The 16,327-nt window shown below is 42.0% G+C and overlaps 1 protein-coding gene across 1 annotated transcript in view; it reads left to right on the top strand.

The window, feature by feature from the left end:
* The first annotated feature begins 1,959 nt into the window (after positions 1-1,959).
* KLHDC10 (kelch domain containing 10) overlaps positions 1,960-16,327 on the top strand; it is a 65,379-nt gene continuing 51,011 nt past the window's right edge. Inside the window, exon 1 of the mRNA XM_012474077.2 lies at positions 1,960-2,235. Within this exon, the coding sequence (XP_012329500.1) occupies positions 2,070-2,235 (166 nt within the window). The 5' untranslated portion in view covers positions 1,960-2,069. The remainder of the gene's footprint in view (positions 2,236-16,327) is intronic.

Below are 16,327 nucleotides of genomic sequence, written 5' to 3'. Positions count from 1 at the left end.
TGGTTCGATCTCAGCTCACTGAAACCTCTGCCTCCAGGGTCCTGGTTCAAGCAATTCTACCTCAGCCTCCCAAGTAGCTGGGATTGCGGGCATGAGCCATCATGCCCAGCTAATTTTTGTATTTTTTAGTAGAGACGGAGTTTCACCATGTTGGCCAGTCTGGTCTTGAACTCCTGACCTTGTGATCTGTCCGCTTCGACCTTCCAAAGTGCTGGGATTGCAGGCATGATCCACCACGCCCAGCCGGAATACTCTTATAAAAGAAAATTTCCCTCATTTACTCTTTGGTTACTCAAAGGTATAGATTCCTTAGAAAAGTTAACACAGGCTGGACTCGATGACTCAACGCCTGTAATCTCAGCACTTTGGGAGGTGGAGGCAGGTGGATCACCTGAGGTTGGGAGTTCAAGACCAGCCTGGGCAACATGGCGAAACCCTGTCTCTACTAAAAATATAACAATTAGCTGGGTGTGGTGGCTTGTGCCTATAATCCCAGCTACTTGGGAGGCTGAGGCAGGAGAATTGCTTGAACCTGGGAGGAGTGGAGGTTGCAGTGAACTGAGATCACGCTTTTGCACTCCAGCCTGGGTGACAGAGTGAGACTCTGTCTGAAAAAAAAAGTTAACATATATTAATTTTGGTTTTTATACTTTGAACTATAGGCTTTTTTTTTCAAGTCTCAAACATTTTCATAAGCAGTGTGCTACAGTGCTAGTGGCTAAAACATCTCTGCCTACAGAGACTGGAAGTAGAAAAACAAGGAGGCAGGGCCAGTGGCGACTAGAAATTTTCACAGCAGGACCAAAGGGTATTTGTCCTTAGCTCCAGCAGAGTTTCTCACCTTTTTTCTCTGCAACCGTGAAACGTTCTTCTCATGCAAAAGAGAAAAAAAAGAAAAAATCCGTCATATCTAAGACGTTGCAAAGTTTTGTTTCCCTTGAGAAATTTGATATGCTTTTTCCTTATCATTCAGAAACACAGTCTGTTTTCCCAGTTTGCATTGCGCCCTATAAATTTCAAGCCAAAATTTGTTTAATTTTGGAACAATAGGAACTTCTGATCTGCACATCTAAAGTTTTCTTCTATCTTGATCTTCCATACTTGTTGCTGCCTTTTATTTAATTTTACGTTTCTGTTTGATTATATATATTCCACTAGCAAAAAGGAGTTTGAGTGAACGAAAACATTTACAGAGCCATCAGCCATCTAAGAGAGTACCTTTTCTTGGCATTCCACACACTGCCGGGTGTTATTTGAAACATTTTTACTGATGTAGTAAGCCAGAAATGGTTTCTCATTGAGGTTTTAATTTGTATTTCTAAGATTACTGGTGAGAGTGAACATTTTCCGATATTTATTAACCAGGTTTAAAACTGTTTGCTTGGGACGTGGCTTATACAGAGACGAGTGCAGCTAATCTGCCTGAAAGACAAATGAAATCCAGGAATATATAGTTTTCACATTTTAGCTTTGACTCCGCCCCTGGGTCCCCTCACCCACCCCTACCCCAAGCAAGCCCTTTGTGTGTATCAACCGTCAGGGAATGGGATCTCAGACTGAAAAGCTGGTAGAATACCGTATTGCCCCTAAATATGTGTGTTATGCGTATATCCTGTGTCTGATTGTAATGTTTATGGGAAAGAGTTCCCGAATCCTAACCAAGCCTGGGGCACTGGCCGGAATCGGGCATCTTTCAGCAGGCGCGGCCTCTGCCACTCGGCCTTCGATTGGCCCGCCTGGTCCCGCAGGAGTCCGGAGACGCCGGCCTGCCCAGCGCGGACGATGCGAGCGAGGAGTGTCTGCTTCTGGCTTTCTCTCCCCCACTTTTTTTTTTTTTTTTAGCCATAGCTATGGTTACCACGTTTCTCTCCGCCTCCCTCCACCTGCCAAGAAAACGATTGGCCATTGGTTGCCTTTCACCAAGGCGGTCAGTCATTGGTCTCTGTTGGGACGGGCGCTGCCCCCTTCCCCTGTCTCCTGGGTCTCTGGAGGAGCCCAGGAAGGAGGCTCCGCTGGTGCCGCCGGGTCAGGCGCTGCTGGGACCGGGCTGCGGCAATCGTTAGCGGGTCATGTCGGCCGCCCAGGGCTGGGACAGGAACCGCCGGAGGGGAGGAGGCGCTGCCGGCGCTGGTGGCGGAGGTAGCGGGGCCGGCGGGGGCAGCGGGGGCAGCGGGGGTCGGGGGACTGGCCAGCTCAACCGGTTCGTGCAACTCTCCGGGCGACCGCACCTGCCAGGTGAGTCGTGGGACAGGGTTCTGACCGCTTGCGGGCGCGGCGGGCGGGAAGGTGACTGCTACCTTTTCTTTTTCTCCCTGCCTTTCTTTTCCTTGGGAGGAGGAAAGGCAGGCCCCACGCATAGCAGAGGGATTGGGGAATAGAGAAAAGGGAAGGTGCCTTTGAGGTCAGGGAGGGAACAGGAGCACAGCGAAGAAAAGTATCTTGGCTCTGTTGAAAGCTATGTGCTGAGAGTTGTGTTTTCTTTTCAAAGGAGAGGCCACTGTCTCATTGACATTTCCAAATGTTTCACTTATTCGATTCCCAGTCTCTTCCCCTTCCGCAGTTTGAACTCGTAAATGAAAGACATTGGCGCCTAGCTGTGGGAAATTATTTCAAAAAGGGTGCCAAGTTAAGGAGAGAAGAGGGAATCGCATTCCAAGGAGTGTTTTTGTAAAAAAACCACCCCGGGTGTGTGTGTAAGAGTTAGGCATTCTGAAACGGAAGAAGAGGGTGGGGGAGTGTTGGCTGGGGAGTGCATGGGAAAGAGAACCGAGGGGATTAGGGAAAACTAGTTGGATTATTAATATTTTGGAATGTCCAGAGACAGAATGGATAATGGTGTCTAGGTTTTAAGAGAAGCGAGTGAATCTCAAAAAATATATTCAGTGACAAAATTATGCTGTGTTTACGATATAAAAACAACTGAGAATTGGAAAAATGTACCCAACACAATTATTTCACATTTTGGTCTACAGTGCCCTAGCCTTGGGTTAAGATGCTTTTGAAGACAAAATCAAATCAACTGGATATGTGTGTGTAGACAGTTTTAAAGAAATGCACTTGTAATCGAATATTCGATCTAGTAGAAGAAAGATAGGGAATCAAATAATGTACAGAATGTCAAATATTCCACTGGGCAAGCTGATTTTTACTATGAAAAGAACTATCAGGAATTATGTGTTAATTATTCACTGTGTTTTTTTGTGAATAATCCTGATTATATTAGTGATATATTTGTTTAGCTGATGAGTTTTGAGAACATGATGAATTGGTTTTTTTGAATTGTTTTTATGACTGTACCTTATACTTGTAAGTAGTCAAAAATTATTTGATTAAATTGAAGATGACAAAGGGAATTTAGCACATTTAATGAAACAATTGCTTATGTTTGTGATGAGGTAATTGATGTTTGCTAGAAATGTACATTACCCCATTTATATGCACCATTAAAATTAAATCGAGGCATTTGTAAGTAGTCATATAATATACCAGCAGTTGAGTTTGAGACGATATTATTAGACTGTGCACCCTAGAATTGCTAAATATATGATCTTTAACATAAAGGAGCAATCGTTTTTCTTACTCCCAATTAATAATAAAAACTTAGATTTTTGTGTATTGATACCTTAGAAGATGAATCTCTTAGCAAGCACTATCACCAGTTTGCTTTCTGCCACCACAATCTTTAGGTCTTTGATCACGGATTAATTATACCATGGGCTTCATGTAGGCATTCCTGGGTTCCTAGAACCTGGTTGGTGCACTTCCTAGCTGCGACCACGTGATGGCAGTGGAAACCATAATTTCTGTTAAGGGGCTTCAGTGTGGAGTTATTTCTGCATTCCCTTAGCACATAAGGCCGAGAACAGCCATTTATCCGAAGGTAAAGATAAACGTGTCTAAACTGTGAAAATTTGTAAAGTAGGGTCATCAGTCTCTTTTTTCTGCTTCCCTTTTCTCTTGACTGACACTTCATTGCCCCTTTACTCATTCTCAAAATTGGGACACATCTGATATCTCAATGTATTATATAGTTTGAAATTCTTTCATACCAATTCTTTATTCTCCCACGTACTGCATTCTAAGCCTTTCCCTTTCTCTTGTATTCTGATAGATCTTTAAAGATTTTAGGTGATGGAGAGACATAGAATGTCTAGGCTTGGTTTGTGATGGGCCCTGGAGATAAAACTTTTTTTAAAAAAAATTTTTATTTATTTTTTGAGATGGAATCTTGCTCTGTCCCCCAGGCTGGAGTGCAGTGGCGTGATCTTGGCTCACTGCAACCTCCGCCTCCCGGGTTCAAGTGATTCTCCTGCCTCAACCTCTTGAGTAGCTGGGATTACAGGTGCCCACCCCCACCCCTGACTAGTTTTTGTATTTTTAGTAGGGTCGGGGTTTCACCATGTTGGCCAGGCTGGTCTTGAACTCCTGACCTCAGGTGATCTGCCTGCCTCGGCCTCTCAAAGTGCTGAGATTCGAGGTGTGAGCCACCTCACCCAGCCAAACCTTTCTTTCTTTTTTTTTTTAAAGTGTACTATGGCGGTTGGTCGAGATGGCTTATGCCCGTAATCTCAGCACTTTCGAAGGTCAAGGTGGGAGGATCGCTTGAGCCTAGCAGTTCAAGACCAGACTGAGCAACAAAGCAAGACCGAATCTCAAGTTAAATATTAAAAAAAAAAAAAAGTGTACTATAGCTAACTTTCTCTCTCTTTTGACCTCTAATCCCCGTTTGTCTTTTTCTTTCTTTATTATTATTATTTTTTTTCGAGACAGAGAATATCACTCTGTGGCCCAGGCTGGAGTACAGTGGCACAATCTCGGCTTACTACAATCTCTGCCTCCCGAGCTCAAGCAACTCTTAGTCTCCCAAGTTACTAGGATTAGAGACTCGGGCCACCACGCCTGGCTAATTTTTTGTATTTTTGGTAGAGATAGGGTTTTGCCACTTTGGCCAGGCTGGGCTTGAACTCCTGGCCTCAAGTGATCCTCCCACCTTGGCCTCCCAAAGTGTTGGGATTACAGGCATGAGCCACGGTGCCCAGCCAGCCCCATATTCCATTTGTCATCCTTCTCTACCAAGACTTCCAGTTACTGATACCTAGAACCTTTTCTTACTTTTTACGTCTCAACCCTTCATCCAGTCCCCACTGAAACCAAACAAAACAACCTGGTCTTCTTGGAGTGTTCTCACTCTCTTTCAGTGTTAGTTTCTTTATCCATCCAGTTGTGCAAACCTGAAACTTGGGCATCCTCCTCAATACTTTCTTCTCCCTTGTGCTTCAGGTATAATCATTTACCAAGTCCTATTTCCTTTACTCCTGCCATAACTCTAATCCATGGGGCCACCATCCCTCACTTAGGTCTCCTGTAGGAGCTTTTTAAGCAGTATTCCTGCTTCTGCTCTTGCCTTCCGATTCATATATCATACCAGTCTTTGCAAGGACAAATGCGTTCTCATCCCCACTCACAGCCTTTTTATTGCTCTTAGGATAAGGCAAAAATCTTTAACATGGCCTAAAAGGCACTGTGTCCTCTGACTCCTCTGTAACTCTCCAGTTAACCCTGTGTTATATTATCTTGCTCATTGATCTTTTTCTGCCTCCTCAGATGTATCATGCTTCCTCCTGCCCCAGGGCCATTGCACAAGCTTTTCATCATCCAAGAACTTTCTTAAATACTCCTCATTCCATTCTCTTGTGTTAACTTCTCTTCCATTAGAGCTCAGTTTGATTACAATTTTTTGCAGGGAAGCCTTCCGTGATGTTTCTGACTTGGTCTCTTCTCTCTGTAACACTCATAGCGTCAGGTGGCTCTCCTTGAGCATACGTTATCATTTGTGTGTGATTTCTTGCATGGTGCAATCCTTTCTAGCCCCACTGACTCTGGACAGATGGTTAAAATAGAGTTTTTGTTTTTGTTCTTTTCCTAAGATGGAGTCGAGCTCTGTAGCCCAGGCTGGAGTGCAGTGGCGCGATCTCGGCTCACTGTGACCTCTGCCTACCAGGTTCAAGCAGTTCTGCTTCAGCCTTCTGAGTAGCTGGGATTACAGGCATGTGCCACTGCGCCCAGCTAATTTTTGTATTTTTAGCAGAGACAGGGTTTCATCATGTTGGCCAGGCAGGTCTCGAACTCCTGACCTTGTGATCCACCCACCTCGGCTTCCCAAAGTGCTGTGATTACAGGCATGAGCCACTGTGCCTGGCCAAAATCAGGTTCTTTAATGTAAAGTAGTGGATTAGACTCTGCATCCATTGTGACAGCACAAACAATAGTTTGTGAAGCCTTTTTTTGAGCACTTGCCTTTCTGCTGTTTTCTAAAGTTCAGTAGTGATTATGTGTTTGCCTAGAAATTAATAGCTTTTTACTCCTGGATTTTTACTAACTCATAATTTCTATACACCCAGTAACGAACAGGGAATTGTGCTTTTTGTAGAATAAGTATGCAGAGAGAGCTCAGGAGCAAGGGGATCATGGGACAATGGAATCCAAGTAGCTGTTGTAATTTAACTGTGTGTTTGATTGAATACGTGATTAGCTAGGAAAATAGCTAAACATTGTTGCTAACATGGGAACTGGAAAAGGGACAAAGGAAAAGAAGGAAAAATGAAACAGTTGGTAAAGCTGGGTAAAAATAATACAGTAGTCTTAACTTAAAATTTTAAAATAAGTAATGTGTATAAAATTCAAATGGTGCCAAGAAAAATATGGTAAAATGAAGTTTTTCTTCTATCTTAGACCCCAGCTAATTGACTTCCTTCCCTAGAAGCAGCCAATGAAACATTTCTTGTGTATTTTTTCCTGGTATGGGGGATGGGAAGGACTTTGTGGAGATGGTAGCATTCCTTTGTTTGGATGGGTATTTAAAATGTTTACAGTCTTGCTAATGCAAATAGTGATACAATGAATATCCCTATACATATATAATTTTTGCACAAGAGAGAATCTCTCTTTAGGATAAATTTGTAGAAGTACAGTTTCTGGGTCAAAGGGTATGTACTATTTAAACTGATAGATACCGTCAAATTGCGAGTTATGTTTCTCTCTTGGTGTTAGAGTGCTGTCCTCCTTGTTCTCTTGGTAACAGAGTGGGTTATCAAACGTTATTTAAATTGTCAGTTTAATAGGAATATTTTTCTTAAGCATCTCTTCAATAGGTAGGTGTAAGAGCCATTTATTTGTTTCCTTTATCTATACACCTGTTTATATTTTTTGTTCATTTTTCTATTGGGATGGTTCATATTGTTTATAAAGGCGGTCCCCAACCTTTTTGGCACCGGGGACCGGTTTCATGGAAGACAATTTTTCCATGGACAGGAATGGCGGGGTGGAAGAGTAGGGGGAATGATTTTGGGATGAAACTGTTCTACCTCAGGCCATCAGGCACTAGAGACTCATAAGGAGCACACAGCCTAGATCCCTTGCATGCACACTTCACCATAGAGTTTGCGCTCCTGTGAGAATCTAATGCCTGATCTGACAGGAGGCAGAGCCAGGGCGGGAATGCTCGCTTGCCCACCACTCACCTCCTGCTGTGTTGCCAGGTTCCTAACAGGCCATGGACCAGTACCAAGGGTACGTGGCCTGGGGGTTGAAGAACCCTAGTTTATAGGAACTCTGTTTTTTGTTTGTTTGTTTGTTTTTGAGACAGGGTTTCACCATATTAGTCAGGCTGGTCTTGAACTCCAAACCTCAGGTGATCTGCCTGCCTTGGCCTCCCAAATTGCTGGGATTACAGGCGTGAGCCACTGCGCCCGGCCCAGAAATCTGTATTTTAATGAAATCAGTTCTTAGGCTTTGACATATGTTGCAGATATTTTTCACAGTTTTTCATTTGTCTTTTGACTTTGTTTATGGTCTATTTTTTCAGCAGATATTAAATGTTTCATTGTCAAACTTATCAGTCTTCAGAGTCTAAGTTTTATGTCATAAGAAAGGCCTTTCCTATTTCAATATTATTTCTAATTAGAATTAAATATTCTTGTGTTTTCTCCGGGTACTTCTGTAACATTATTCTTAAGTTAAATGCACCTACCTGCACAAATGTAAGTTGAATAAAGCGTTGAGGTAGGAATCCAGCTTTACTTTCCTTCCAGGTGGCTGCCCAGTTATCACAGTGTTCTTCATTTAGTTCAGCTTTGCCCTGCCGATTGAAATGTTGTCTCTAGGTGTACTTAGTTCCTACATATAATTTGAGGTTATTACTGGACTTTTATTCTGTTTCATTGATCAGATTACCTATTTATACCTAATGACTCCATACTTTGGTTATAACCTTCCCTCATTCTACTTCCCAGTTTTCCTGGAAAGTTTTCCTTGTTTTTTTTTCTATCTGACTTAGAATTAGCCAACCAAGTCCCATTCCTCTGTCCTGTTGGTATTTTTGTTGGTATTGTAGTATATTTATAGATTAATTTAGAGATAATTGACATCTTTTTGAGGTTCAGGAACAGGGTCTATATTCATTTCCTTATGTTAAAGGACAGTATATGTGGCCAGGCACTGTGGCTCACGCCTATAATTCTAGCACTTTGGGATGTTGAGGCAGGCAGATCACTTGAGGCCAGGAGTTCAAGACCAGCCTGGCCAACATGGGGAAACCCCGTCTCTGCTAAAAATATAAAAACTAGCAGTGGTTGCAGGCACCTGTAATCCCAGCTACTCAGGAGGCTGAGGCAGGAAAATTGCTTGAATCCTGGAGGCAGAGATTACAATGAGCCAAGATTGCACCGCTACACTCCAGCCTGGATGACAGAGCAAGACTTGGTCTCAAAAAAAACAACAGTTTATGTATTTATTTTTGTTCAAGTCTTGTTTTGCATCTATCAACATTTTAAAGGTTTTTTTTATGTAGGCCGCTCAAATTTCTTATTATGTTTATTCCTTGGTGCTTATTTTTGTTGTTGCTATTGTAAATGGGGTTTCTACTTCTTTTACAACTTTTATGTGGTTGTTTGAATATGAGAATGCTCTTAAATTTTGAGTATTAATTTTGTACCTAGCCACCTTAAGAATTCTAATATTATCTGTTATAGTTTCTCAGTTGTTTTTCTAGAGAATAACAGGTATAGCTAAATAATCATATCATTATGGAATAATGATAATTTTATCTTCTCCTTTTCATTTTTTTTCTTTTTTAAAAATAGGGCAGGCATGTTGGCTCATGCCTGTAATCCCTGCACTTTGGGAGGCCGAGGCGGGCAGATCACTTGAGGTCAGGAATTCGAGTCCAGACTGGCCAATATGGTGAAACCCCATCTCTACTGAAAACACACACAAACAAAAATTAGCCATGCCTGTAGTCCCAGCTGCTCCGGAGGCTGAGACAGGAGAATTGCTTGAATACTGGAGGCAGAGGTTGCAGTGAGACAAGATTGTGCTAGTGCACTTCATCCTGGGTGACAGAGCAAGACTCTGTCTCCAAAGAAAAACAAAAAATAAAAAATATGTATATGTAAATAAATAAATAAAATAGAGCTGGAATCTTGCTATGTTGCCCAGGCTGATCTCAGACTCCTAGGCTCAAGTGATCATTCTGTCTTGGCCTCCCAAAGTGCTGGGATACAGGAGTAAGCCTCCGCGGCCTGCCCTCCTTTCCACTTTTTATGCTTAGTTCTTTATTTTGCTCAATTGCTTTGGCTAGTACTTTCCCAAAATATCAAGCAATAAGACAGTAGTAGAGCTTTGTCCTATTCCTTACTTCAACAGGTATTTTTAATGCTTTCCTTTTAAGATTAGATCTGGCTTTAGATTGAAGCGTACATGTTGAAGTATTCAGCTGTTACCATTTTTAAAGTTGTTTTTTTTTTTCCTTCAAGGCAGAGTCTCACTCTGTTGCCCAGGCTGGAGTGCAGTGGCTCAATCTTGGTTCACTGCAGTGTCGCCTCCTGGGTTCAAGTGATTCTCCTGGCTCAGCCTCCCAGCTAACTGGGATTACAGGTACCCACCACCACATCTGGCTAACTTTTGTATTTTTAGTAGAGATGGGGTTTCACAGTGTTGGCCAGGCTGGTCTCAAACTCCTGACCTCAAGTGATCCAATTGCCTTCGCCTCCCAATATGGTGGGATTACAGGTGTGAGCCACCACACCAGGCCTAAAATTTTTTTTTTTTTAATAAATGGAAGTAATATTGCCAATGCCTTTTCAGCATCTATGGGAATTATAATGTGATTTTTGTCCTTTGATCGATTATTGTGGTAGATTGTAGTAATGGATTGTTACTGAACCGTTCTTGTGTTCCTGAATTAACTTACTTTGTCATGGTTATTATTATTTTAAATGTAATGTTGGGTTCTGTTTGCTGAACTTTACTTAGAAATTTTGCATCACTCAGGTTATTTTTTTATCATGTTATTTTTGTTTGATTATTCCACTTTTATAAAACTACTTCAAAGCTTGCCTGCCTGTCTGCCTTCCTTCCTTCCTCCCTCGCCTCCTTTCCCCTTCCCTCTCTCCCTTCCTCTCTTCCTCCCTTCCCCATCCCTCGCTCCCTCCCCCCTCCCCACTCCTCCTCTTTCCCTTGCTCCCTACGTTCCTTCCTCCTTTCTTCCCTTCCTCCCTCCCTCCCTTTATTCCTCCCTCCCTTCCTCCCTCTGTCACCCGGGTTGGAGTGCAGTGGTGCAGTCATAGCTCACTGCAGCCTCAAACTGCAGGGCACAAGCCAACCTCTGCTTTAGCCTCCCAAGTAGCTAGGAGTGCAGGCAAGCACCACTACACCCAGCTTATTTTTAAATTTTTTATAGAGATAAGGCCTTGTTATGTTGCCTAGGCTGGTTGCAAACTCCTGGCCTCAAGCCATCCTCCCATCTCAGCCTCTCAAAGTGCTGGCATTACAGGCATGAGCCACTGCACCTGGCCCTTTCTTTATTTTTATATGTATTTTTCCCCTCTGGGGTTAAATGATACTGAAGTTAAAGATTTTGTTGAATTCCCCATAAAGTCATTTGGACTTCCTCTTTTTTAGGGGGTAGAAGTAGCTCTCAGACAATTATATTGTCCAATTATATCATACTTCTTAGTTTTTTTGAGGCAGGGTCTCACTCTGTTACCCAGGCTGGAGTGTAGTGGCATGATCATGGCTCACTGCAGCCTCAACCTCCTGGGCTGAAGGGATTCTCCTGCCTCAGCCACCTGAGTAGCTGGGACTACAGGTGTACACCACCACACCTGGCTAATTAAAAAAAAATTTTTTTGTAGCAACGGGGTCTCACTATGTTGCCCAGACTAGTCTTAAATTCCCAAGCTCAAGCAATCCTCCTGCCTCAACCTCCCAAAGTGCTGGGATTATAGGTGTGAGCTACCACATTCAGCCCAATTATATCATTATTCTCTGATAGTTTGGCTGCTTACAATTTATATCCTTTGAGGGTAGCTTTGATAATTTATGTTACCCTAGAAAATTATGCTATTCATCCAGATTTTCAAAATTATTTGTGTGAATTGGGTAAGGTATTCTTTTATTATTAAAGAATTATTTCTTGGGTCTGTGACTACTGATTATCATTTCTTATCTTGTATATGTGAGGCTTTGCCCTTTTTTGTTCATAACCAGCTCTTGAATTTTTAAAAATTAGTTTCACTATTTTCCTTTCTTTCTTTCTTTTTTTTTTTTCTTTGAGGCGGAGTCTTGCTGTGTCACCAGGCTGGAGTGCAGTGGTTTGAACTCAGTTCACTGCAGCCTCTGCCTCCCGGTTCAAGCAATTCTCCTGCCTCAGCCTCCTGAGTAACTGGGACTACAGGCTTGTGCCACTATGCCCAGCTAATTTTTGTATTTTTAGTAGAGACGGGGTTTCACCATGTTGGCCGGGACGGTCTCGATTTCTTTTCTTTTTTTTTTTTTTTTGAGACGGAGTTTCACTCTTGTTACCCAGGCTGGAGTGTAATGGCGCGATCTTGGCCCACCGCAACCTCCGCCTCCTGGATTCAGGCAATTCTCCTGCCTCAGCCTCCTGAGTAGCTGGGATTACAGGCACGCACCACCATGCCTAGCTAATTTTTTGTATTTTTAGTAGAGACGGGGTTTCACCATGTTGACCAGGATGGTTTCGATCACTTGGCCTCGTGATCCACCCGCCTCTGCCTCCCAAAGTGCTGGGATTACAGGCGTGAGCCACCGCGCCCGGCCCCTGGTCTCGATTTCTTGACCTCATGATCTGTCTACCTCGGCCTCCCAAAGTGCTGGAATACAGACGTGAGCCACCATGCCTGGCCCTATTTTCTCTTTTTATTAATTTTTTTTTTCAGTTTTAAATCCTCCCTTTAGCTTTCCACAGCTCTATTGCGTTGTTTGTATTTCTGTCTTCTTATGTTGGATGCTTAATATTTCTTTCCATATGTTTAAATGTGATTTCTTCTAAGCCCTGCTTTAGTTGTTTTCTGTTAGTTGTAGGCTCCTCATTGTAATTATTCTCTAAATACTTTGTCATTTCATTTCGATTTTTTTTTTTTTTTTGAGATGGAGTTTCGATCTTGTTGCCCAGGCTGGAGTGCAATGGCGTGACCTTGGCTTACCGCAACCTCTGCCTCCTGGGTTCAAGCGATTCTCCTGCCTCAGCCTCCCGAGTAGCTGGGACTACAGACATGCACCACCATACCCGGCTAATTTTAGAGTTTTAGTAGAGAGAGGACTTCTCCATGTTGGTCAGGGTGGTCTTGAACTCCTGACCTCAAGTGATCCGCCTTCCTTAGCCTCCCACAATGCTGGGATTACAGGCATGAGCCACTGTGCCTGGCTGATTTTTTTTTTTTTTAAACACAGACTAATTTATCCTTTTCAAGTGTTTTATGTTTTGTTTAGAGACGGGATCTCATTCTCTAGCCCAGGTTTGAGTGCAGTGGTACGGTCATGACTTATAGCAGCCTCAGTCTCCCGAGCTGAAGCAATCCTCCCACCTCAGTCTTCCAAGTAGCTGGGATAACAGGTACATATGCCACCATGTCTAGCTAATTTTTTAACTTTTTGTAGAGATTGGGGTCTTGCTGTGTTACCCAGGCTGGTTTTGAACTCCTGGCCTCAAGCCATCCTTCTGCTTCAGCCTCCCAAAATACTGGGATTACAGACATGAGCCACTGTGCCTGGACCTTAAATTAAAAAAAAAAAAAAAATTTCCATTTGTATGTATTTTAACAGCTTTATAGAGATGTAATTCACATGTCATGCAATTCATACTTTGGAAGTGTGAACGTCAGTGGTTTCTAGTATATTCATGATACGCACAACCATACCTGTAGTCAATTCTAGAACAGTTCATCTCCTCAACAGCAAACTCTTTATCCTTTAGCCATCATCCCCTTATCCTCCTGTTCTCTTCCCCATCCCCTCACCCTAGCCCTAAGCAACTATTCATCTATTTTTTTGTCTCTATAGATTTCCCTGTTACAAACTTTCTCATATGAATGGAAACGTATAATAATAGTATGTGGCCTTTTGTGTCTGGCTTCTTTTATTTTGGATAATGTTTTCAAGGTTCATGCATGTTGTAGGAGGTATCAGTACCTCATTGCTTTGTATTTTCCTGATGACTAATGATGCCGAGCATCGTTTCATGTGATTGCTGCTCATTTGTGTGTATTGGCCATCTCTTCTTTGGAGAAGTATTTATTCGGATCCTTTTTCCAATTTTTAATTGGGTTGTCTTTTCATTGTTGTTATAGGAGTTCTTTATATATTCTAGATACACTGTTGTCCTATGTATGGTTTGCATATATTTTCTCCCTTCTGTTGTTGTCTTTTCATTTTCTTGATTGTGCCCTTTGAGGCACAAGAGTTTTTAATTTGATGAAGTCTAATATTATTTTGTTCCTTTCCTTTTGGTATCATATCTTTTTTTTTTTTTTTTTTTTTTGAGACGCAGTTTCGCTCTTGTTACCCAGGCTGGAGTGCAATGGCGCGATCTCAGCTCACCGCAACCTCCACCTCCTGGGTTCAGGCAATTCTCCTGCCTCAGCCTCCTGAGTAGCTGGGATTACAGGCACGTGCCACCATGCCCAGCTAATTTTTTTGTATTTTTAGTAGAGACAGGGTTTCACCATGTTGACCAGGATGGTCTCGATCTCTTGACCTCGTGATCCACCCGCCTCTGCCTCCCAAAGTGCTGGGATTACAGGCATGAGCTATCACGCCTGGCCTGGTGTCATATCTTAGAATCTTTTGCCAAATCCAAGATCGTGAAGACCTGTTCCTGTTTTTCTCTAAGAGCTTCATAGTTTTGCTCTTACATTTATTAAAGTCTTTGATCCATTTTAACTTGTGTATTTGGTGTGAGATAAGGGTTATCTCAACTGTCTATCCAATTTGAAAGACTGTTCTTTCCCCGCTGAACGGGTTTTGGCACTCCTGTCAAACCTCGATTAACCATAAATGTAAGGGTTTATTTCTGGACTCTTAGTTCCATTGCATTGATCTGTATGTCTGTTCATGTACCAACGCCACGCTGCCTCAGTTATTGTTGCTTTGCAGTAAGTTTTGACAGGACAGTTTGAGTCCCCCTAATTTATTCCTCCCTTTTAGGGTTATTTTGGCTATTCTAGGTCCCTTGCAATGCCATATAAATTTGAGTGTCAGTTTGTCATTTTGTACAAAGGATTCAGTTTGTATAAGGGATTGTCGTTTTGTCAGCTGGGATTCTGACAGGGATTGCTTTGAGTCTGTAGATCAGTTTGGGCAGTACTGACATTTTGATAATGTTAAGTCTTCCAGTCTGTGAACATGAGATGTATTTGCATTTATTTAGATCTTCTATTTATGTTAACAATGTTTTGTGGTTTTCAGAGGTCATTTATGTTTCGCCTGCCTTTCTCAATTCTGTCATCTATTAATATGTCCCTTGCTATGTTTTCAGCAGTGTCTGTACTCCTTTGTGCTACTTTCAATGAAGATTTCATATTTGTGTTGGTTTTTTTTCCCTTCCATTTCTTTTCTGTTCACTGTTGATGTTTCCTTCTATTGTCTGCCTTTCTAGAGCTTTCCTTTATCTGCCCCTTAATATTGGTATCCAAGAATATATCTTTGTTTGTTTTCCCTTTTTACTCTTAGTAAGATATCATTAACGTCCTGACCAAACCTATATCTATGTCCAACCCACACCTCTCTTTGTGGCCTGTTTGCCAACAGCCTCTAGATGTTTCTACCAACTGACTGATGAGTACCTTAAATACGACATTTTCAAAAAAACAATTTTATCATTTCCTGCCAAACCTTTTACTTCATCCTGTGCCCCTTAATGTAATGGCTGTATCATCAGTTTAGTGAGTCAAGCCAGAAATGTGGGAAACACATTAGATTCCTTCCTTTTACTTATTCCTTATAGAATTGGCCACAGTTCTGTTGAATTGGTCACAATTCGATAAGGAATTGTGTTGTTGATTCTTCCTCCTTACTCTCACTCTATTTGCCCCTTTCTACCTCTCTGCCTTTCCCATTTATGCCTTTCATTTTATATTTCAGCTATACAGAAGTATTCTCTGTATAGTTGAAATTTAAGTTAGTTGCCTTAAATTCTTGGAACAAGGTAGGTTGAGAGGAGAGATTTTTTTAAAAAACTTGAAATTTCCTGTGCTACGCTGTTCTTGATTTTGTACATACCATTTCTTCTATTTTTTTCTTTTTTTTTTCTTGACATGGTGATTGTAGTTAGCTGTGTACCATTTCTTCTTTCTAAAGTACCATTCTCCTAGTCATCTTTTAAGACCCACCCATGTATACTTTAATCTACATAGCATTTTTTTCCTATTCTCTGTTAATCCCAGTACTTTGGGAGGCCAAGGCAGGAGAATTGCTTGAACCTGGGAGGCGGAGATTGTAGTGAGCTGAGATTGCATCACTGCACTCCAGCCTGGACGACAGACTCCATCTCAAAAACAAACAAACAAAAAAACCCGCAAATGACTTATGTGTATGAAGTCAATGGACATTTTAAAATCTCCATCTGCCTTGATCTCTCTTCATTTTGAAAAATCCTTTTCCCTTTTGGTTTCCTGGGAGTCAGGTCTCATTTTCCATTTAAGTGTCTGGCCTCATCCTTAGTCATCTTTGTCAGCTCTTTCCCTTCTACCTGGACTTTATGTATGGGAGTTCTCAATTCTTGGTTCTGTGTCCCCTCCCTTCTCTTTTCAACTTGCTTGAGGTGTTCTCTTCCAAATCGCTGATTTTCAGTATCTATCCATATGCCAATAAGTCATGCCACTGTGTAATTTCAGCCCAAATCTCTTTTGAGAGTCATTCCCTTGCTTTCTCCCTATCTACAGTTATATGCTTTATATTCCTCAAGCTCAGCAAGTCGAAACTGAATTTGCGATCTTTACTATAAATTTGAATGGTAACTATTGGGTAA

The sequence above is a fragment of the Aotus nancymaae genome, unplaced genomic scaffold (genome assembly GCF_030222135.1).
Source record: "Aotus nancymaae isolate 86718 unplaced genomic scaffold, 86718_ANA_hifiasm-v0.15.2.pri h1tg000002l, whole genome shotgun sequence".
In the NCBI taxonomy this organism is placed as follows: domain Eukaryota; kingdom Metazoa; phylum Chordata; class Mammalia; order Primates; family Aotidae; genus Aotus; species Aotus nancymaae.
The sequence above is the reverse complement of the archived record's forward strand: the minus strand, read 5'-3'. Positions and strand labels throughout refer to the sequence as shown.